Source organism: Carassius auratus, chromosome 11 (genome assembly GCF_003368295.1).
Source record: "Carassius auratus strain Wakin chromosome 11, ASM336829v1, whole genome shotgun sequence".
In the NCBI taxonomy this organism is placed as follows: domain Eukaryota; kingdom Metazoa; phylum Chordata; class Actinopteri; order Cypriniformes; family Cyprinidae; genus Carassius; species Carassius auratus.
This window is the reverse complement of record NC_039253.1, coordinates 9300812-9323199: the sequence shown is the minus strand read 5'-3', so window position 1 is coordinate 9323199 and position 22388 is coordinate 9300812. Positions and strand designations below refer to the sequence as shown.

At 37.8% G+C, this 22388-nt stretch overlaps 1 protein-coding gene across 3 annotated transcripts; it reads right to left on the bottom strand.

Annotated features, from left to right (window-relative positions):
- Window positions 1–1202: 1202 nt before the first annotated feature.
- Window positions 1203–21929, bottom strand: LOC113110960 (RNA-binding motif, single-stranded-interacting protein 1-like). Of its 3 annotated transcripts, none has more exons than XM_026275292.1 (14): window positions 21610–21929; window positions 17552–17730; window positions 12509–12567; window positions 10579–10670; window positions 8597–8754; window positions 8395–8474; window positions 8198–8313; window positions 7221–7267; window positions 6179–6266; window positions 6045–6095; window positions 5665–5775; window positions 5469–5549; window positions 3943–4021; window positions 1203–3479 (listed from the first exon to the last, which is right to left on the bottom strand). In XM_026275292.1, the coding sequence occupies exons 1-13, from the start codon at window positions 21661–21663 to the stop codon at window positions 3947–3949; spliced, it is 1191 nt and encodes a 396-aa protein (XP_026131077.1). In that variant the 5' UTR covers window positions 21664–21929; the 3' UTR covers window positions 1203–3479; window positions 3943–3946. The 3 variants fall into 3 exon arrangements, with proteins under 3 accessions (XP_026131077.1, XP_026131078.1, XP_026131076.1); XM_026275293.1 differs by having other exon boundaries at window positions 3943–4024; window positions 8207–8313; window positions 21610–21928; XM_026275291.1 differs by having other exon boundaries at window positions 3943–4024; window positions 21610–21927.
- Between the last annotated feature and the right edge of the window lie 459 nt (window positions 21930–22388).

The following is a 22388-nucleotide window of genomic DNA, read 5'->3' as shown; positions in this document are numbered from 1 at the left end:
CTGCAGAAGTACGTTTAATAATAATAATAATAATAATAATAATACAATGCAGTCATTTACCTTTGTCGCGCATAATCTGATTGTGCTAAATTAACGTTACGTTACGTGATATTGTTTGAAACGGGTGGTCCTTGATCTCCAGAGCATTAAAAAACATTGTTATATTACACTGGGTTGGACTCGTGCTTATTCACATAAATTGCAATTTAGTAAAGACACCTTGGATTTGTCAATAATTTTTAAGGAAATACGAATAATATTGTGTGAAACTGACGTCATTTTCACATTTCCTTTTCAACCGTTTAATGCTGAAATTCTATGTAACATGATACACTTTAAATGAGGGACTCATCATGCATAACTTAGAATAAACATTCACTGATGCTGAAGAAGGCCACACAATGGGTTAAGAGCCAGGGGTTGAAAACTTTTGAACAGGATGGAGATGTGCACATCCTTCTCATTTTGTTCAAAGATCATGTTTTTCCATTAAGCACTGGACTTCAGAACTGCAATACATACTTACATGTTTCCTAGAAAACAAAATAAGTTAAATTGATCCTGATCATCCAATTTAAAAGGCATGCAGTCTCAAACTTCCAGGAAAGCTAGTTGGAGCTAAACTCTGCAGGAAGTTGGACCTTTAGAAGCAGGTCTGGACACCCTTAGGCTAAGAAAGTCATCTTGAATCTTGAATAATAAGTACTGTGGATAAAACCCTGTAGGCTGACATTACAAAGACCCCATCAACAGAAGCCCTGTCGGCTAAAGATCAAATAGTTCTGTTGTAAATAAGATTATGGCAAAAACCTGGATTTATATGTATAAATACAATTATTAAATATGTACACAACTATGTCAACAACAGTAATTAATTTAAAAAAACACGTGTTGTGGAGATATTGTTTTCGTGGTTTCCAGCGCCACCTGCAGGTAATATCAGTGCATTATTTGGAAGATTTTGGAGTTAAATTAAAGCGACTTTTAAATTAAAGCTACATTTCTCAGGTTAGTAACATATATTAACAAATAATAAATTGATAAAGCTGTTTGTGAGAATAAAGCTGCTGCAGCAGAACATAATGGTGGATATTTTCTTTGTATTGTCTCAAAGACAATCAAATATTTCCTACAGAATTAGTTCAATCAGCAAGCTAACCATATATTTATAATGTGAAATTCCTAAAAAATCACCCAAAACACACGTTTTAGCTCTTTTAATTCAAAAATCTTTTCTTTTCACAACAGAAAAAAAAAATAAAGAAATAAAAACAAACTAATCATGGACGTGCAAGTGGCTGGTGTTCAATAAAACAATTAAAACAATTCAGTATTTCAACAACAGTCCTGTTTATACACTGTGTGGATGATTGCAGTTTGGAAGCCTTTATTTTGACATCTGAAATAAAAGACACTATTTCTCCAATGAAACTACGATGTGCTGCTTTTTGACACACGTTATTCACTATGATAATTTCACTTTGGTTCTTCAGATTAGGCCTCTAAACATGGAGAGGCTGCAGCAAACTGAAAAAAAAAATCCAGACAAGGTAGTTCATGCGGATTTTTGTAAAAAGACCAAAAAAATGCAGGAAAAATTAAACAAGCCTCTCCTTTTTTGCTGCACCTATCAGGAAGAAAATGGACAAAAAAGACCATAAGGAAATTCTCCACTCAGTCAAGCTCAAAACATCACAATGCAAAAAAAAACAAAAAAAAACAACACCAACAGAAAGACATACAGATACAAAACATAAGTTTCTTTAAAGAGGAGGACAAATAGACGCATAAAGATGAAGTTCTGCATGACACCAGCTCCTGAGCTGGTGCTTATACATCTGATTGGACAGGATAGACCCGCAGCCTGACCAATCAGACAACAGATACAACTCTGAGGTAGATCAAAGGCCAAGCTGACCTGGACATCTAAATACACAACCACACACAGACACAGAAATCTGATTAACTAACTGTATGACAGACAGATGAAAGGCTTGTTTACAACCGCGTTATGAACATGTGATCAAGTTTTCCCTCCGTCCAACTGCTTAGAGATGATCATATGTCCACACTAATGAACTAGATTAAAGCTGAGAGCCAAGATTGAGGAAAAAAAAGACACAAACTACAATTCAGTTTGATCGAAACCTATAGCAATAGTCCATACTATTGTGTTCAATAGTAGGCAGAAAAGGTCTTTGGTGGAAAGTAGGTGCCTTGAAGCTGCACATTTATTTATTAAATTGCAAGGACGAATGTTTTAATTGCATTATTTATTCAAAAACTTTTTGAAGTTTCTCTTTTGGAACGTATCTTTGCAAAACTGTGCTACTGTATGTCTATAAATGTATCTGTTAGGCCACAGATGTAGGTTTAATTTACATAATAAATGGCATTACTGATATTTCAAGGATTAAAAGAAAAAAAAAAAAAGTTAAATTTCTTTAATTGACTTGAGAAAAGTCTATTAAACAGTTAAATTTGTATAGTTTCTTGCTTTCTACCTAAAGAAACATTGCACTTCTGCCTTTTTTCAAAGCATCAAATAAAATCCTGATGTGTTCAAAAAAAAGAAAAAATGTTAAATAAATAAAAAAAATGGCACTGTAAATAAAATCACAACCATCCTGTGAACAGAAGGAACAATGTCAGCTTTCCCAAATCCACAACATCCCTTTTATATACCTCATCTGGCTTGATCCCACCCACTCAAACCCGCCTCCCACTAAACCCCACCCACTCACCTGCGTCTCAACATACACTTCTACATCTACCGAAAGACTGTACATAGGATTCTGTGGAAAGAAGATTCATCCACACCAGACACACAATCCCTGAAACAAACGTGTTTGATTCAGAGCAACATTAAAAGTCAGAAAAGCCTTTGCTTTGAGAGACAGGAGCAAGGACCAATAGCCATCAAGCACTGCATCAGCCATTTTAAACCCCACCCACCTTATTTAAAAGGTTAATATTTGAACTACTAAAAAGCCAGAGTGGAAGACCAAAAAAGCAAACAGAAAGCTCTTCATTTCGACTCCAACCGCAAAAATTGTTTCTTTTGTCTGTTTGAAAAACAGTCCATAAAAACTTAATAAAAACCATACTTAAAAAAAAATAATAAACATCATGCATCGAAAGGTGTCATCACCATTATCATCATCACTCAATGTTGCTCACAGACATGGTCTGTGTTAATAGTTCTTGGTAAAAAATAAGCATTTGTCATCTTCTCCTTCCTCTTTCAAGCAAAATAAAACTCTGCTCCCTCCCGTTGTCCATAGTTGATGTAATATTGCCTTGTCTTGATTTGTTGGAGAAAATGCTTGCACAAGAGTTTTCTGAGGTTTCTTGTTGATGATTAAATCATGGACAAATTTCCTGCAACCCGTGCATGAGCGTCACTTCCTTTCTGATGTCACTTCCTCTAAAAGAGAGCAAATGTTGTTACGGTATTCTGCGGACCACAGACGGTTAACCTGTAACAAAAAAAAACAGCACTAGTCAAACACAGAATGCTAGTGGTGTCCTGCATATAAAAGGTGATTCAAAATCATTTTAGGACTCAAATTAATGGAATAGCACACCAAAAAAAAATGAACAAAACTACAAAAACGGCAAAAAGTACCATAAAAGTTGTCCATACAGAATGGTTTGTGTGCTTTATTCTTCTGAAGCTTTGTGTTAAAATTAAGCTGCTGTAACCCTAAAATCTCATTCAAATGTTGCACAGATTAAACCAGGTTTGACATTGATGAAAATACTTTTTTTTTTTTTTTTTTTTTTTTGGACCTCAACTTTTTCTTTTATTATATGGTAAACAGCACCGTCACCATTCTACAACTTCTTGTGTTTAAAGAAGATAGGAAGTCATATGGATTTTATATGGGTGATAATCAGAACACCAATCCCCACAAGAATTAAAACATTATAATTAAATACCGTTTTATTGCTTGTTTGGTTGGAAAGGGTACAATGAAGGATCTGAAGAGGACACATCTTGTGGCTGGACACCACTTTCCTGCTGAAAAGATCATAGACAGAAATTAAAAACTTGAATTTCGTTAAACAAATATCCCCAAAAAAATATTTTTTTGTGTGTGTGTGTGTGGCTTTCTGATAAAAATATCTAAATATTGTCAAAACAAGATCAATTTTGCTTCAGACAAAACTGTGTGATAAGCACTATTCGGACGGGACTAGTTTTCTAAACTACGTTTGAGTTTCGATTCTTACCACCTGACGTCTGTGATTTTCATGTACCGATTCGGACAGGACTAACATCTCCGTGTTTATCACAGAGGTGGGAGGGTCTGATTTGTGCATCTGGGCGTCACAGAGATCACGCGCTCTGTATGCGTGCATTGCATTCATTCAGAATGATTTCCTTAGTATTATTACACAATAAATACTAAATGGCTAGTATAACAAAACCATGTTAATGTGTGATTTCTTTAGTTTAACTTGTTTTCCTTTTTTTTATTAAATGTAATTAAAACATTATGTAACGGAGTAAATAAATGATCGTGAGTAATCTTACCTGATGCTGATATTACAATAGCCGGTATTAACAGTTTACGCGATCTTGCTCTTGATTTTATTATTTGTATTATTTTTTTTATTATTATTTATTTGCCGCTAAGCAAATCTATCAAACATCCGCGCGGTAAGAGCATCTACGGTAATTCACGTTGGCCAAAACACACAAGGAAACGCGTTGTGAAATAAAATATCATCGGCAATCACAGACATTCGCATTCGGACGGGATTAGTTTTCTCAGAGGATCACTGAGTTTGCTGAAAAACAGTAGGTAATTTGCTCTGGAATTTTAAAGAGAACTTTACCTAAATAAAACTTTAGTAATCTGTTTTAATAAAAAAAAAAAAAAAAAAAAAAAGATATATATATGTATATAATATATTATAATGTAACAATGTAATATTTTTCCAGTATACATTACCATTGACGATTTTGGGTTAAGTGAAGTTTTTTTGTTATTTTATTTATTTTCTTAATATAAAATATTAAATAATTATATAACTTTCTATTCGTCAATGAATCCAGAAAAAAAGAGATAATAAATGTTTCTTATTAGAACGATTATTGAAGGATCATGTGACAATGAAGATAAAAAATTAAGATTTTCCATCTAAGGAATAAATTAAATTTGAAAATATATTCACAATATTACGGTCTTTAGTTTTTTTTTTATTTTTTATTCTATTTTTTTATTTAAAATAAATGTTGCCTCAGTGAGAAAAAAAAATCTCACAGAATTAAAAATAAAGGTTTATACATAGAATTTTTATACATTTAAAAAACCCAATCTGACTTTAAAAATATACTTCACTTCAGATAAATTCTCTGAAAAGTTTTTCAAGCTAAAACTGTACCAACATCTAGACAATTCAGAAGACTGTAGCAGCCGTGGTATAACTGTTTTTGATAACCTGAGTGTGGGACTGACCTCAGGAGGGATGGCAGAGGGCTGAATGTGGGCATATTGAGGGATGTAAGCTCCTGGCATTGCTGTGTTGGCAGGAATAAACTGCAGGAAAGCAGAACGATGTGGCTTTATTAAAAACACAGGTGTAAATATTACTTATTAATTAGCAAATATGCCTGTGCCATATATTCGTGCAATCTGTGTGAGGGGATCATACAGTTGCAGTGCCGCCCAGAGTGAGATGGCCCATCTGCTGGGTGAGGGGAGCCAACATAGCAGAGGGCTGCAGTGACATGGGATGCTCCATAGAGGGAGACAGAACGGCTCCCTGAGTCAAAAAACAGAGTAGACAATCACAATCAGCAACTACAGAAAAAGAGCCAGAAATACAGCTATTAATATACATCTGCTCTAAATAACAGAGGAATCCTGCCCACAATAGGACAAAAACAGGAAATACTGTGTGTGTGAACACACACCCACGCATCTTTATGACTAGTTTAAGCGGTATTGTTCGTGAGTCATCTCCTGTTAGGAAGGAGACGTGAACAAAACAAGAGATGCAGAGAGATAAAAGAGAGAATCTTTTGGCCTTACCGGGTGTTGCATGATGTAAGGCTGATGTGGCATCCATGAAGGATTCTGGACCTGGAGACACAAATACAGATGTTAGCCAGGAAGCAGATGCTGGACAGAAACACCATGTGACCGTGAAGATGAAGGAGCAGTACTTGGTATGTAGAGATGGGAGAGATGTATGGGGACATTCCTGGCTGAGCCATTAACCGGTTCCCCATGGCATAAGGAGCAGCATAGTACCTGTAACATCAGGATACAGTGTTTTTGAGGGTCTGCATGACATCTGTACATCATTTTAACTGTTTAATGGCAATTACACAATGCAAAAAAATGTTTTAATTGGATTTAATTATGATATCTGTGATCAAATTGGCCCTAGTGAAAAATAAACATTCTAAATGGATTTGAAATATATTTATTTCATGCTAAGTACACTACAAAAACATTAAAATATTTAAGTGCTTGATAAAAATACCCTGCAATTGTACTTTTAGTACACTAAACTGGTTTAAATGTCTTGCATTTAAAGACTGATATTATTTAAAGTTCATACAATCCTCTTCAACAGTGACATTAAAACACATTTTAGGCTTAATACTAAGAAATGTGCATTATGTACAAGTAGCACTCCAGATTAAATTTCATGATTTTTATATCCGTAAGTCTCGAATGATATGTCAGTAAATATGTTAACATATTTGATCTATACTTAGTATGAAACTACAAAGGGGTTCAACATGGCCATGACTAAACTAAAATTAGGGTTTTAATTAGTACAACCTGCTCATGATTTAACTTAAATATGAGAACAAATCATTGCAAAGTGGCTGCAATTTAGCTTAAAAACAGCAAACAAATTTGTACAATGTGGTCTCCATTTAATTAAAACAAGGGAGCAAATTAGTACAGCGTGGCCTCGACTGAACTAAAACAAGGGGAATAAATCAGTATAACGTAGCCACAATTTAATCATCATAAGGGAATACATTAGCACAGCATAGCTATGAGTTTAAGTAAAATAATGGAACGGATTAGTACAACATAGAAAACTAAGAAACTAAGAAAATAAATTTGTGGCCCTGATAATATATATATATTTTTTGCATATCACATGCAGGGCTCTATAGAATAGGGTAGACAATGTACATTATGAATATAAATCAGCAATTTATGACACGTTCAAGCTGCTCTTACCCATTCTGAAGGGCAGTGTTAGGGTCATAGGTCAAGGTCATTCCACTCTAAAGAAAGCAAAAGAAAAGTTGAACATTACTGGATTCATACACATTATAAAGGCAGTTTCACTTTACAATTAACCCTTAAAGGGCTAGAACATTTTTGGGAAACCTGACACACCATGGACTTCAATGGCAGCTAACGGGTTGAAGGTCTAAATTGCAGTTTCAGTGCAGCTTCAAAGAGCTCTACACAATCCTGATCTTGAAAAGGTATATTTATATACACTTTGGAAAAGTCACGCATGGATAGTTTTTAGGCTGTGTACTTCGGTTTAAAAAGGGTGGTGTAGGGCAAAACAACTCCATCTCATTTTCTCAAACGTAAAAATTGTCAGACAATTTTTAATTACCTTTTTTTGTAGACAACGTTTGATTTCTTTGCATGTTAACTTTGTAAACTCAGTGCTTCCGTCTATATGACGTGTGACATTTCCAACGTGATTATGTAACGCGTGAAGTCAAGATAAAAATGGCTGATCGTTTCGCTATAAATAAAACCCTTATTCCTCGACTGGGATGGTGTAGAGCCCTTTGAAGTTGCACTGAAAATACAATTTAGACCTTCAACCCATTGGCTCCCACTGAAGTCCACTATATGGAGAAAAACCCGGGAATGTTTTCCTCAAAAACCTTAATTTCTTTTCAACTGAAGAAAGAAAGACAAGAACACCTTGGGTGACACGGGGGTGAGTAGATGATCAGGAAATGTTTATTCTGGAGGAGAACTAATCCTTTAACATTTAAAATATTTTAATAATCAGATTTAAATGGTTGGAAACCAAACAAAGGCTGATGTATGATGTCATGTAAGAATGGCTCATTTTGCTATAAGCCACAAACACACCCTGATTCACCTGCTCTCACGCCACACACACACACACACACACACACACACACACACACAGACACACTACAATTATAAACAGGACTTACTAGTCTCACCTCGGCGTCTCGTGTCCAGGTTCGTCCATTGGGGATGTATTTCGCCTGACTCTGTCTCTTCTTCTGCCCGCCGTCAGCAAACTTACACAGCAAAGGTTCTGATGCACCTGTAACATACACACATATCTCACTTACAGGACAATACAGACTATATATGCACTGTAAAGAACATTGTGCCGAACACTTACCCAGCATCCCAGAGGAGGACTTAATGAACTTCCCATTGAAGTGAGAGATCACGGCGTCGCACTTCTCTGTTGATTCCATCCTTAAAATAGAGCGAGAAAATGTGACATTTCACAACATATCCACACAAATAGTGTAGATCTGACACCTATTCAGACATGAACATAGGCGCACACACAAAATCAGTACCCAAATGTCACTGACCTGGCAAAACCCACTCCCCGACTCACTCCATTAGTGTCCCGGAGGATTCGGGTGGAGACGACCTGTCCAAAAGGTTTCAGGAGGTTCTCCAGCTCCTGCTCATCCATGGACACGGGCAGGTTGGACAGGTACAGGTTAGTCGGGTCCTGCTCCTGTTGCTGTATTCAGAAAACACATGGCACATTACACGCATTATTAAGCATCCTTCATGCATCTATTCAGATGATAACAGTCACTTATGAGGCAACGAGAATACTTTCTGAACGCGAAGAAAACTAAAATAATGACTTTATTCATCAATTCGTCTCCTCTACGTCTCACCGCATCACCGTAGTTCCATTTTGGAGAAAATCCGCTGAACGCAAACTGTGTACGTTCTTCTGTGTCAGCTGTGCCAAAATGGCGCTATAGTGATGCAGAGAGACATAGAGGAGACGAATTATTGAATGAAGTCGTTATTTTTGATTTCTACGCATTCAAAAAGTATTCTCGTCACTTCATAACGTTACTGTTGAACCACAAATGTCAGACGGACTATTCTGATTATGTCTTTGATACTTTTCTGGACCTCGACAGTGTAATTTACTTGACAGTCAATGGGACAGTAACAAGCAAGTAAAAAACTCCCGGTTTTCATCCAAAATATCTTAAATTGTGTTCCGAAGACGAACGAAGCTTTTACAGGTTTGGAACGACATGGGGGTAAGTGATTAATGCCCAAATTTTAATTTTGGGGTGGAGTATCCCTTTAAGAAGAATCACTTTATGTATTGCCCGATTGTAAGTAGCTTTGGATAAAAGCATCTGAAAAGTTACTAAATGTACATTTAAGTGAAAGTAAAAAGCAAATGCGCATTTTATGCCCGCAATTTATAAACAGAATAATTACCCAATGATATAATTGTTAGAAAAAGCATTGAAATACATTTTTCTTGTATATCTCATATTTATTCCCTTTAAGGCTGATCGTAGTACAATACTATAATACTGCTTTCGGGTTCGGGCACGTCCCTAGCATAAATGTACTATTATTTTTATTGACTGATTAAATGTAAGAATTTGACTCAAAAGATGATGCACACTTTGAGAAAAAAAATGACCATAAAAAGGTAAATATCGATATAAACTTATTGGAAAATAATAATTTCTATCAATGCTGTGAACTGACCACACAGAATACGAAGAATATCAAAACTTTAGGAGTCAGTTGTCCATGGTAGTCGTTAAGATACCAGCACAAAATGTTTTTTTGTCAATATGGCACATCTCTACTCCCACAGTGGTGAAGATGGCAACACCCCGCCCATTTTTTCCAATGGAATCATGTGTCTGGTGTTTCAAGCGTGAGACCTTCAAGTGGTATATACTCTCTGTCTGTGCTGTGCTGTGGTGCTTGAGTACTTTGTGAAGCTTCAATACAATTCTGTACTCGTCCCTCAGCTAATGAGGACACACGATGCGCTACAAGCAGCATTTTGATGTTTGACTGGCTGAAGGCAGAATCTCAGCTCACTATTCTAGACGCCTCAGCAGAAATGAGGGTGGGCCAAGATAAGATGTCAGCATTCCTCAACATGCATGCGTCTGACATGTTTACACAGTAAACACACACACACACACAAGTAACGGGGAAGTGGAAGTGCAAGATGCTGACAGTATGGAGGAAGAGGAAAAAGAGGGCAGATTAAAAATTGAAGATGCAGGAAGAAACGCCAGCAGAACCTAGGAGAAGGTCACCGCAAGATTATTAAACACCTCCTTCTCTGAGGCTCAAAGATACACAGGAAATGCATATCTGTGTATGTGGGTGTGTGTGTGTGTGTGACTGGACAAGAAAAGGAAAGAAGAAACAAGGAAGAAATGCACATGAAAAGACACCCAAGGTTAAATGTTTATGTTATACATCAACATTTCCCGAATCATCCTTGCAGACAGGTCATGAACCAGTTACTTGGAAGTGATGTCACAAATGGATGACTCACCTTGGCCATTTGAGCCTGGACTCCATTGGACTTTAGTGCTGCGACGGCTTTTTGTGCGGACACAGGACTGTCAAAATCCACAAAACCATACCCTACAAAGAAAACATAACGCATTACCACAACCTATTTAATCTATGACTAACCTCTAGACCAAACACTCATCTTTAAATAACAACTCGCTCATCACATAACCAGGGTCACAATTGGAAGTGTTTTTTTTAAATCAGTTAGTGATGGTATCGTGATAATATGATAGTACTTATTCATATGCAATATTACTAAATGATTATGATTATCATGGTATTTTCTCTACTGTTCAAAAGTTGAAATTATTCAACTATGAGTAATTATTGATTATTTAAATTTTTTTAAACATTAAATTGATCAAAAGTGACAGTATAATTTATACTGCTTTTATAATTTTAAAAACCAATTCTATTTAAAAAAATGCTGTTCTGAAGGATCATGTGGCCTTGAGGATTGTAGTAATGACTGCTGAAAATTCTAAGAAATAAAACAATTTTTTAAAATTAGTGCTGTCAATCGAATAATCGCATCTAAAAATTTTTTATTTTTTTTACATAATATATGTGTGTGTGCTGTGTATACTTATTATATATATATATATATATATATATATATATATATATATAAATACACACACGTTCAAACGTTCACTGATGCTCCAGAAGGAAACACAATGCATTAAGAGCCGGGGGTGAAAACTTTTGAACTGGATGAAGAAGTCCAAATTTATCTTATTTTGTTGAATTAAAAAAAATCCATTTAGTACTGCCCTTCGAAAGTTACAGAAGATACTTGCATGTAAACCAGAAGACAATTTAAGTACAGTTTACCTTTATCTTCAAATTTAAAAAGTTTTCACCCCCTGGCTCTTAATGCATCGTGTTTCCTTCTGGAGAATCAGTGAATGTTTGAACCTTTTTAAAAGTTGTGTTCGAGTCCCTCAGTTGTCCTCAGTGTGAAAAGATGGATCTCAAATTCATACAGTCACTGTCAAATATGCAAAAGATGTATCTGCAGGACCTAGAGGATTTTTCGTTTAACTGCTCAGAATAAACAAGGGACTCATAAACAACCATCACAAAACAGTTATAAATTATATAAATAAATTATATGAATATAAATATATACTTTACATGTAAATATTTGTAAAATATATACTATATATACACACACACACACACACACATAATAAAAATAACCAGTACACCATATATATTATGAGAACAAAAACATTTATTTTGGATGCGATTAGGGCTGACGCAGTGAAGGAATTTCCCTTGCGGTAATTTTGAGTGGCTCTATAGCGCGGTATGCGGTTCATTCTGATCCTCGAATCTGTGTGGACAAGAGACTTTCTCTCTTTCATTTGCTGTCTGTTTAGGCTTATTAAGTGCAAATCTATGGGGCCTCTGTACAAATCAGAATGGTTCACATTGTGCAATCAAATGCAAGGGCATAACCCTATGAAAAAAGAAAACGCAAAAATCACGGTTGCTGCATTTCTTGCAGTCCTCTGCAGTTTGCTCGTCAATAGTATTGCAATAGTGCGGTTATCGCAACAACCCTAGAAACGATTAGTCATTTGACAGCACTATTTAAAACACAGTTCAAAACTATTTATTATTTATTTTAAATATTAATAATATTAATTTAGACTTGCTGAGTATAAGAGAGTGCATTCAAATACAATAAAAAAAAAATGTACAATGACTGCAAACTTTTAACCAGTAATGTATATTGTCCTGTTTGAAAAAATAAAAAATACCATGGTAAAACCAACTGACGTGACAAAGAAAGTACTTTTCACAAGGTAAAAAAAAATAAAATACATAACATGATATGAGAGTGTTAATTGTAAGAATAAAAAGTGTAAGAAGTTTAAGAATAAAATTAAATGACAAACCTTTGCATTTGTTTGTAGTTTTGTCAAGAATGGCTTTGGTGGACACGATTTTACCATATCTGTTTACAGACAGAGAAAAAAAGAGAAGTTAGCATGGGCTCAGCTCACGAGTCAGTAAATGTGTCAAATGACCCACAGCACAGGAATTCATGACCTGGAGGACCTCAAACAAGATCCACCCAAAAGAGCTCTCAAAGTCTGTTCGAGGTGCATTTAATTCACGCTTGTGACAGAATCATCAACAGACACTTGATGCCGACAGCCTGCGTGCTTTAGAGGGTCACTGTGTGACACACGAGGATTGAGTTGCTGCAATGGAGTGTCTGTGAGAAATCTGTTATTACAGCACACAAATCAACACGCTTCAAAGGAAACACTTGTCTTTGCATGTGTGTGCGTGTGAGAAAAGTAACTTGTGATTAATAGTGTGGGATAAACACTGGAGTAAGTGAATGGTGAATGATTATCTGTGCATTTTTTCATACATTTTGATACACTGTTTTAAGAACAGGATGTGCGACTATACAAATTATACTATTAACATTTCATTTACAGTATAATTATGCTACATGGTTGTGCACATGACATCACGCTACATGTCACTCACAAAAGTTGTGTCCAATGTTTTATATTTGGTACAATATTTGTTATATTTCCTGGAAGTCTGACCGAATAAGAAGTCAGGAAAATTTATTGACCAAGCTTTTTTGTGACACTGAAAATATAAATGAAGCATTGCATTGTGGGATATCGCACTCAGTGCAGTTTACATTTGTTAAATGTAGTAGGTCATATGAATATTAAATGCATGCCGAATACAAGTATGCACATTACAAAAACTTCTTATTGCAGAAACATTTATATTTTATATATATATATATATATATTAGGGGTGTAACGATACGCGTATTCGTATTGAACCGTTCGGTACGACGCTTTCGGTTCGGTACGCGGTACGCATTATGTATACCGAACGGTTCGTTGGAGTAATTAATTATATTTGGAAAAAAAAAAAAAAAAAGAGAGAGATAGAAATATAATGATATGCGTTCAACAAGGTAGCCCAATAACCCAAACAACGTAACAGGCAACGCCCCTGACACTCCCGAAGAAGAAAAAAACACCATCTTATATGTTTATGTTAGGCTACTCAGCAGGCGCTCGCTCACTCAGTACGCGCTGAAGGCTCGTTGCAAAATAGCCAATGCGTTTAACAGACTAGAAATGAGAAGATCCCCCAATAACCAACAGGTCTGGTGTTTGGGTGCACTTTGGATTCCCTTTAAGCTATAATGGTGATGGCAAGAGAGTGGTGGATAAAAAAACAACGGTATGTCGCATCTGCAACATGACAGGGTACACCAGCGGGATTACAAAAAAAAAAAAAAAAAAAAAAAAAAAACGCCAGCGGGAATATCTGGGATATATGCGTCAGTACTATCTGGGAAAAGACGAAAAAAAGGAGAAACATGCACGCAGCAAACTATCCCTGCAGCATTTAGACACTATAGCTTACAGGGAATCCAACCCAAACACCAGACCTGTTGGTTATTTTAGGATCTTATATTTCTGGTCTGTTAAATGCATTAGACATTTTGCAACGAGCCTTCAGCGCGTGCTGAGTGAGCGAGCGCTTTAGGGGCCGTTCACATATCGCTCCTAAAAACGCGTGGAAAACGCTAAGCACGTCTTTCTCCTCCTTTCCAAAGCGCTCGGGCAGAAGCGCTCATGAGGCGTCTGTCTTTGCTAAGCAACAATGACGTGCTCTCTCCATGAGACGCGGAAATTTCAGCGAAGGATAAATGGATTTGCAGCTCTAAAAATCGCTTGCAGTAGCTCTGCTACTAAATTTATTTCAAAATTGCAATCCATATACAACTACGATCAGCTGTTCCTTCATCTTGGCTGAGCTCTCAACCTTGTTACGGGAAAGGATGAAGCTGATTGGTTGGTTCTTGTCACATGACCCGCGGTGCGCTTGCGGCATTCTGAAAAGTTGAGATGTTTTTACATTTTGCTGTATCTAAAACGTATCGAACCGAACCGAACCGAACCGTGACATCAGTGTATCGTATCGAACCGAACCGTGAATTTTGTGAACCGTTACACCCCTAATATATATATATATATATATATATATATATATATATATATATATATATATATAATTTTTTTAAGAAAGGTCACCAAAGCTGCATTCATTTGACTGAAAGTACAATAAAACCAGTAATATTGTGAAATATATTTACAATTTAAAATAACTGTTTTGTATTTTAAGATGTAATTTATTCTTGTGATGAAAATGCTGAAATTTCAGCATCATTCCTCCAGTCTTCAGTGTCACATGATCCTTCAGAAATCATTCTGATATGCTGATTTGCTGCTGAAGAAACATTTCTCATTTCTAAGTGTTGAAAATGGTTGTGCTGCTTCATATTTTTGTGGAAACTTCATATTTTTTTTAGGAAGTTAAAAAGCATTTTAAATGTCTGCTATGTTTGACCAATTTAATACATGAATAAAAAAAGATGTACTGCCCCTGAACCTTTGAACCAACAGAACACAGTTATGAAATTACTGCGTTTCAAGTGCCAAAAATTAAATATATTCTCATGCCGGCTTAGATTTATTGATGTCTCTCTCAGGAAGGCTGCGCAGGAAAGAGCCGTGACAGTAGTGCTGACTGGAAAGGGCTGTTTTTCATTCACCTTCACAGAGGCCTGCTGAAATTTAAATATGCTCATATATTTATAATCCTTTTCCTGTGTCATTAAAACTCTGGCTGAGATGAATAAATATTTATTCAGCCTGACGCTTAACAGAGCTGCATAAGCAAATGTTAAACAGCATTTTGGGGCACGCCCTGGGCCGTGTTGCAAGGGAGGGAAAAGCGGAGCCAATCACATTTCACACACAGATCACAAGACTCCATGCACCAGAGGGCCGCGCGACCTTGGCCCTGACCCTGGCCCTGACCCATGCGCTCCAGCGGGGAGGCCCCATTTCCTGCCCCCACCGCCAGATTCTGTCAGCGGCTCCCAGAGCGAGGCTGTTTTTCAGCCTGATGCGGATCAAGGCAAATCAATCCGTGGCTCTGCCCTGAACGCTCACTCTCTGTGATTAAAACGGCTCCAGAAAGCCAGGTTACCATGTCACCGCAATACCTCAAAGCTGAACTGACACATTCCTCATGGATTTAACCAAAATATACGGTTGTGATTATAACCGTGAAGTCTGTAGTATTGTGTTTAGTTATATGTACATATGACCTCAGCTTCACTTTTAACAAGCCAAGAGGATTATGGGCCCCACATCTGACTCTTTACAATCAATTTGAGGGATTACCATGGAGATGACTGGTCTCCCCGGGGCAGCGAGGGGTAAATTAACCCACGGTGGGAATGTTTGAAAGGAGTACATGCAGGATCAGGACGACCTCTGCACAAACAAGCGCTCTCACGGGGATGTAAACATACACGCGCATATATGTTTGTACGATGATTCGTGATAGCATTACCAAATATTCCATTGTGTGCAGCAGGATGAAATTAGGAACAGCAGTCTCGCAATATTTAAGGGAACTAAGCAACGCACAAATGTTTGGTAACTAAACCCCTGACAACGTCTGCAGATCCGTTTGACTTGCGACTTTTCCTGCTCTAGTAACTGCTGAATCATAGCTGCTGGCCTACTACTGCAGCCAGAGCGTCTGTTAGGAACCAGCGGATCTCAAACAAACACTCACTGGTGTGTGTGTGTGTGTGTGTTACGAGCTTCAGAAGAGAAAGACTTGAAGTTAAAAGCTGCTACTTGACATTAAAAATATCTGATTTCTCAAGTTTCTAGTTCATACAGAGAAAATGAACAAATACAATGTAATTCTTTTAATTCCGCCGTTCTAAATAAAGTCAGTATGACATGAAATCATGAGTTCCGTGAGTAAAATCCTATTCCATTTTCTTTTTAATGACAACTAATGTAAGATTCAAGGCTGTAATTGATGCTTACGTTATTGCATTATTTTAACTTTTTTTTATTTTTTATAATCATGTTCAATAAGGAGAATTCCTGGTGGAAAAGTACATTACCCTTAATTATGCAAAGAAATCAGAGAACTGTGACGAGCAAAACACGCTAAAGAACTCTCATGGAGCGCACGCATGCTGTAATTGAGTCAGTATACCTACACTCTCAAACTAAAATATTTGGATATGTGCATATATACATTCAATAAACATTCAAAATATAATCATTGTTCATACATTATGAACACTTTTTGATTTTTTACATGTAGATTTTTTTCCTCTCAATAAAGACATTCAGCACACAGTCTGTCAATCAACAAACAAATCAGCGTTTGTAATATTTTTAGGGTTAGCAATGTTGCAATGCAATCAATTCTTAATATATATATATAAAGTCCTGTCCCGTTTTTTGCTAAGTATCCCATTTCATTCATAAATACGTATGATGTCAAACCACTGAATGTAGTTTTAGGCTCACTTTAAAAAAAAAATGTTTAATCAAATTCTGTATAAAATGTTGAGAATAGAAAAACATCACTTATTTGGGATATAAACCAGAACAGAAATGCAAAATGAACTTGGGCACTGCATTGTGGGACACCATGCAGTGTAACTGAAAAATGTTCTATGCTATGTTTTTTTTTTTTTATTAAATATCCTTTTAAACTTGGAATCGCATTCGATTATTTAAGTAAAGTCAGTTGTGAACACCATTTCATGTTGCCTTCAACCTCAAAATTTGATCATGTGACAGACTATAATATCACTGACATGAGTGAGGGGGGTTTAACTGGTTATTAGTGGTATAGTCTTGTAAAAGCTGATTGTGGTGGATGTTTGCGGGGTAAACAGGGGCTCATCAGGGTTTATCCCAAAACTTGACCTAATTCTGACAATCTCACATTGTTAAGCTCTTAACAGACGCCAGCCCTGCTGTGCTGCAGAACCTCACAGCAACAGGAGAACAGAACCATGGCTGGTGGTGATTCTGACTCATCATATAACAGCCAATACTCACGGCTGGCAGAGCTTGACCAGGTCGTGATCAGTGGTTCCTGGCAGTAACCCGCGGATGTAGAGGTTTGTTTTGCTGAGCTGCTCCCAGCCGGTTGTGCTGCTGCTACTGCTGTTGTTGGTGCTGCTATTGGTGCTCGGGCTGGGCGGGGCCATCGGGAGGGTGGGCGGAGCCACTGGAGGCTGTCATGGGAGCAGAACAAAGATTTGAAAAATGGAAATGCGTAGAAGATGACATCACATAATGGCTGCACTGAAACACAAAAATAGCGACTTCCAAAACAAACCACGGACAAACTTCTTACTCTACAAGAAAATATCCAAACTTATAACATAAAAAGAAAATAACCCCACCTAACTCTCCCCTCAAACTCGCAGTGGCAAGGCAACTCCATTCATCATGATGATATCTTTAACTCTATCTGTAGTAAACTGGTGTTATTATTGCACAGTCAGTCATCGCCAGTGAGTCTGCCCACATCCACAGCTCCCTACAGTCTAATTCCCGTCCAAGCGAAGCACAAACAGGCCTAGAGGCACAGTCCGTCCTTCAACTCTCATATCAGTCCAATCTAAGCATTCTTCCAGAGCTGAATGTGTTGGGATTATTCTTCTGGATGCAAGCCCATATAACTCTGGAGAAGTTCCTAATGCGGCATCAGTTCCTTTCAACGCTTGCCACACGGCTGTGTGCAATGATTAAAGGGACAGAACGCACAAAAATGAAAATCATGGCATCGTTACACACCCTTATGTCGTTCCAGACCCATATGGCTTTATTTTTTCTTCAGTGGATCACAAAAGGAGATGTTTTAAAAAATGTGCTGACTGCTCTTTTCCATTCAATTGTAATCAATGGGGCAGGAAGTTTTCAAGCTTCAATAAAGATGGAAACGTATTCTAAAAAGTACAAATCTCAGACATATCTTTGCTTGTGAATGAATTGCGTTATTTTTTTCCCAAACAAGCCTCACCTCACAGCTAAATATGTCATTGGTCATGTCAATCGAAACTGTTTGGATGGCAATATCCGGTTCTTATTTGAGTCATATATTCCAAGACGTAGCCTATAATCTGTGATTCCAAGGTACAGTATCCACAAGCCATACATTAGATTCATCCGAACTGGAGCTATGCACAACCCACTTGCAAGAAAGATAATTCCACAAACAACTCCAACTGCAGGTTTCAAACAGAGATGGCAACAAATAGGCAAAACTTACGGACTGCAGCTTTAAGCATAGTATAGTGTAAATCCTGATAATTAGCATTACTGTTTGTTAAGATCAGATCCAGCTACAATACTTCTGAACTCTCAACTGAATCCATTAAGTCTGAACATTTCTTGACAGCTAACTAAAAGTAGAGGTGTCAAATCAATCGTTTCTATGATGCATCGTGATGCAGATGACGGTGATTCGGTATCAGTTCAGTAATAGACCACAACCGATTGTAACATACTGATGCTTTTCTGACATCATTTGTCGCATACATGCTTTGTCGCGGTAGCATACAATGGCGAAGGGAGGCAAGATGCAAGTGCGAGTAATTAAAACTGCTCCAACTACTTTATAAGCCAACATCTGGACAAATCTTGTCACGCACAGATAAAATATGCAAGGGGTAATACCACTAACTTGAGAAACCATAAAATTGTAGACGTGATGTAAAATTGAAAATTGAGGATGCAGTGCATCAATGTAGGTAACGTGTTCCGGAACCAGATCGTAACAATTTTCGGGCAAACTAATATATTTTTGAAGGTGAGAATAAATCCTAAGCCAAAAATCTTTAAAGATTCTACTGAGATATGTGAGTATTAAGCCTTTATTCACCTTTTAGTGCTTGTTGTGTATTCAATTGGGGTTCGAGTTTGACTCAAGAGTCTCATTACAAAACCGCATTACCAAACTCACCACATAGGCATGTTCATTCATACTGCGAGTAGCGTTTTCATCCATAAATCTGCTTTAGCAGAGAGGAAGGAATGTTTTCCAGAGAAAGATCACATGATGCAGGAGTGCTCTGGGATACAGGATGTGTGGGCCTCTCGCCCACCCTGAGCAGTGGCCACCACAGCCCACATCACTGACTCACTTCCTGTTCCTTAGTCATTCATTAAAACGGCTCCATTTCTCCCAGCCGTCACAAAATGGCTGCCTGTTAAACATCAGCAGTGACTGTTCACAGAACCAAGTCACCACAAAAGTGACGGCAAAACCTCAAAACAACAGACACGGTTAGAAAAGAAAGTGGCTCTGGCTCTCAAACTGTTCTTAAATGCATGCATAAAAGCGCATGTGAATAAGTCTATGTGTTCATCTGACTGTAACTCTGTCGGGTTAGTGGGAGTTCTCTGTTTTTGACACACTGACCCATTTTCACATGAGCGGCTCACACACTTGTGCGCTGAGGTGAAACTGGACTTGGCCCCATAAGCTTGTTAGCGCCTGTTAATTACTGAGGCAAGAGATCAAGCCACATTTCCTTTCACAACAGCGTGAGAATCACATGCTGAGAGAGATGGATGACTTTGAGCATTGTATAGAAGATTTATGGAAAAAGTTGTTGGAAAACACCCAAGGATCTCATGCAGCATATCCACAAAATGAAACGAGAAAGGTGAGCAGGACAGACAGATGGAGATCCTGTCCTATTTCCCTCTTCAATCCGTCGAACAACTGTATAGCTGATCATTTTTCACACATTAAAATACACTGATTTCAAGTATTGTATAAAAAGTGCTCACAGACTCACAGGGAACATGTCCAGTTTTATCAACTGGGGAAATAACAAAGTCATGGGAAGGGTAACTAAGACACAGAAAAGCAATGGGAGATGGAGAGAGGAGGGGGGTCACATTCAATATCCAAGCCATCTCTCATACGTTGGCGTGTCCCTTGGGTCCTGAGCTATGCGCTGTAGTCATCCTAGACCATATGGTTCCTATAAACTGTGAAATCCTGAAGCCCATTAACTTCTGCTGCCTCTATCATGGCCATCACTCCACCACATGAGCACCTAGGCAAATGCATGTGTAAATGTGTGATTTCACGCAGTGTGTGTGTGTGTGTGTGTGTGAGAGAGAGAGAGTGTGTGTGTGTGTGTGTGTGTGTGAGAGAGAGAGAGTGTGTGTGTGTGTTTGCACGCGCGTCATCCATAAATTCTCACATCCACAGATTTGGAAAGTGCACACAAGCAATGTTCAAGTAGAATTCCACAGGCCACACCCTCTGTTAACCCACCAATGGCTGGAAAACATTCTATTAACTCATGAATATTAATTAAGCAAAGATTCTTTCAGAACACACCCAAGAATCTCCTGACACAAGTTGCCATGGGAGACTTTCACCACAGGCTTCTCTCATCCTCATCTCCTTGCACTCATTAACACGAAATATGCCGATCTTCATCTTTTTTTAAAGACAGTAACGTTAATGGGATACTACACGATATCTTTAACAAGTGCAACATGTCAGGAGGAATTCACTGAAGAACATGTCTGATGCATGCGTGTTAGTAAAATGAAATGACATTTCATTAGTCTCATTTCTATTTCTAGGCTCACTGTGACATCCCAAAGCAGGAAAAAGACACTTACAGTTCCGTCAACAGACTTTATAAAGATTGCATTGTGAAAGTGCAAACGAAGCGGTGTTGTGTAATACACCAAATTAACATAAATAGATAAGATTAACATCCAAAAAGTCCTAATGGCAGAAGAACTCACGCAAAACCGAAACAAGGCAACGGTCGCGTCTCAAATCATAAACGAGCTTACTACCTAGACCGCATTTTTAGGCACCATAGATGCGTGCATCATTATCGTCCATCATAATCCCGTTCCAAGTTAGCAAAAATCAACGCCGCACACTCCCTAAAATGCTGTCTAGGTAGGCAGCTCGATAGATATTGAGACACCGTCGCTGTACGTTAGCGCGCGCGCGCACGAGCAAGAGGAGTTAAATACATTCTGTCCCAGGTAAAGGATCTACTGACCCACTGTGAGTCCATCCCGTAGTCTTTATCATCATTACCACTGCGATGTCTCACTTCACCTACCTGCTTTCGATATGACGGAGTTCTCATCGGGTTGGTCGTGTTTGCGAAGATCATCCTGTATTCCACTGTGTTAATGTGAACCAATGATGAATTAAAAAATCTACTCTCAAAATCAGTTGATATCAGGTTACAGTAATAAGCTGTAAATTTTCCACATCGCACACTTCAGTGGTGGCTTCGGAGTGAAGTGATAATCCGTGCTCTGAATAGATAAAGGTTTCTTCTAAATAAAAAATCTCGCTCTTGATAGATATTTCACTCCCACCTTAGCTCGTCTGACCAGTTTCGGTAAATCGCCTGGTTCATTGATCTCGGTTCTGTTGCCCGCAGCGAAGACCCACCTACTGAGGAACGATCCATTCTGCAGTCAGGCGGCAGGGTGGTGGCGTGTCTAATTAATCGCACGTTGCGAGTCTTTTCAACAAATACAACGAAATTATAAAATGCATGATTTATATACTTATATAAGACAGATATTTTAAAACTCTGACGGAAAAAAATACACAACTCAAGTGATAATGTGTTAGCGTCAAACGCCCCCCCCCCCCTTTGAGTTTTGGTTCAATCCCGCACGCATGCAACACATTCCACTACCTCGCCATCAGATCCCATCTAGAATACTGTACATACAACAGACTCAGACGTCGCCTTGGAGGTCCATGCATACTTTCTAGATCCACACTCATTAACACCTTTATTCATATTTGAATAATTAAAAGGTGCATTCAGTTTTTTTTGCTTATTTTAAAAGTTCCACACGCAACACATTGAATAGAACT

Excerpts from the sequence above, each read along its gene's own strand:
- LOC113110960 (XM_026275291.1), bottom strand. The coding sequence starts at position 21,663 with ATGATCTTCGCAAACACGACCAACCCGATGAGAACTCCGTCATATCGA. Across the intron at positions 17,731-21,609 it reads CTCCGTCATATCGAAAGCAG|CCTCCAGTGGCTCCGCCCAC; the intron begins GTAGGTGAAGTG and ends CTCCCATGACAG. Across the intron at positions 6,096-6,178 it reads CTCCCATCTCTACATACCAA|GTCCAGAATCCTTCATGGAT; the intron begins GTACTGCTCCTT and ends TTGTGTCTCCAG.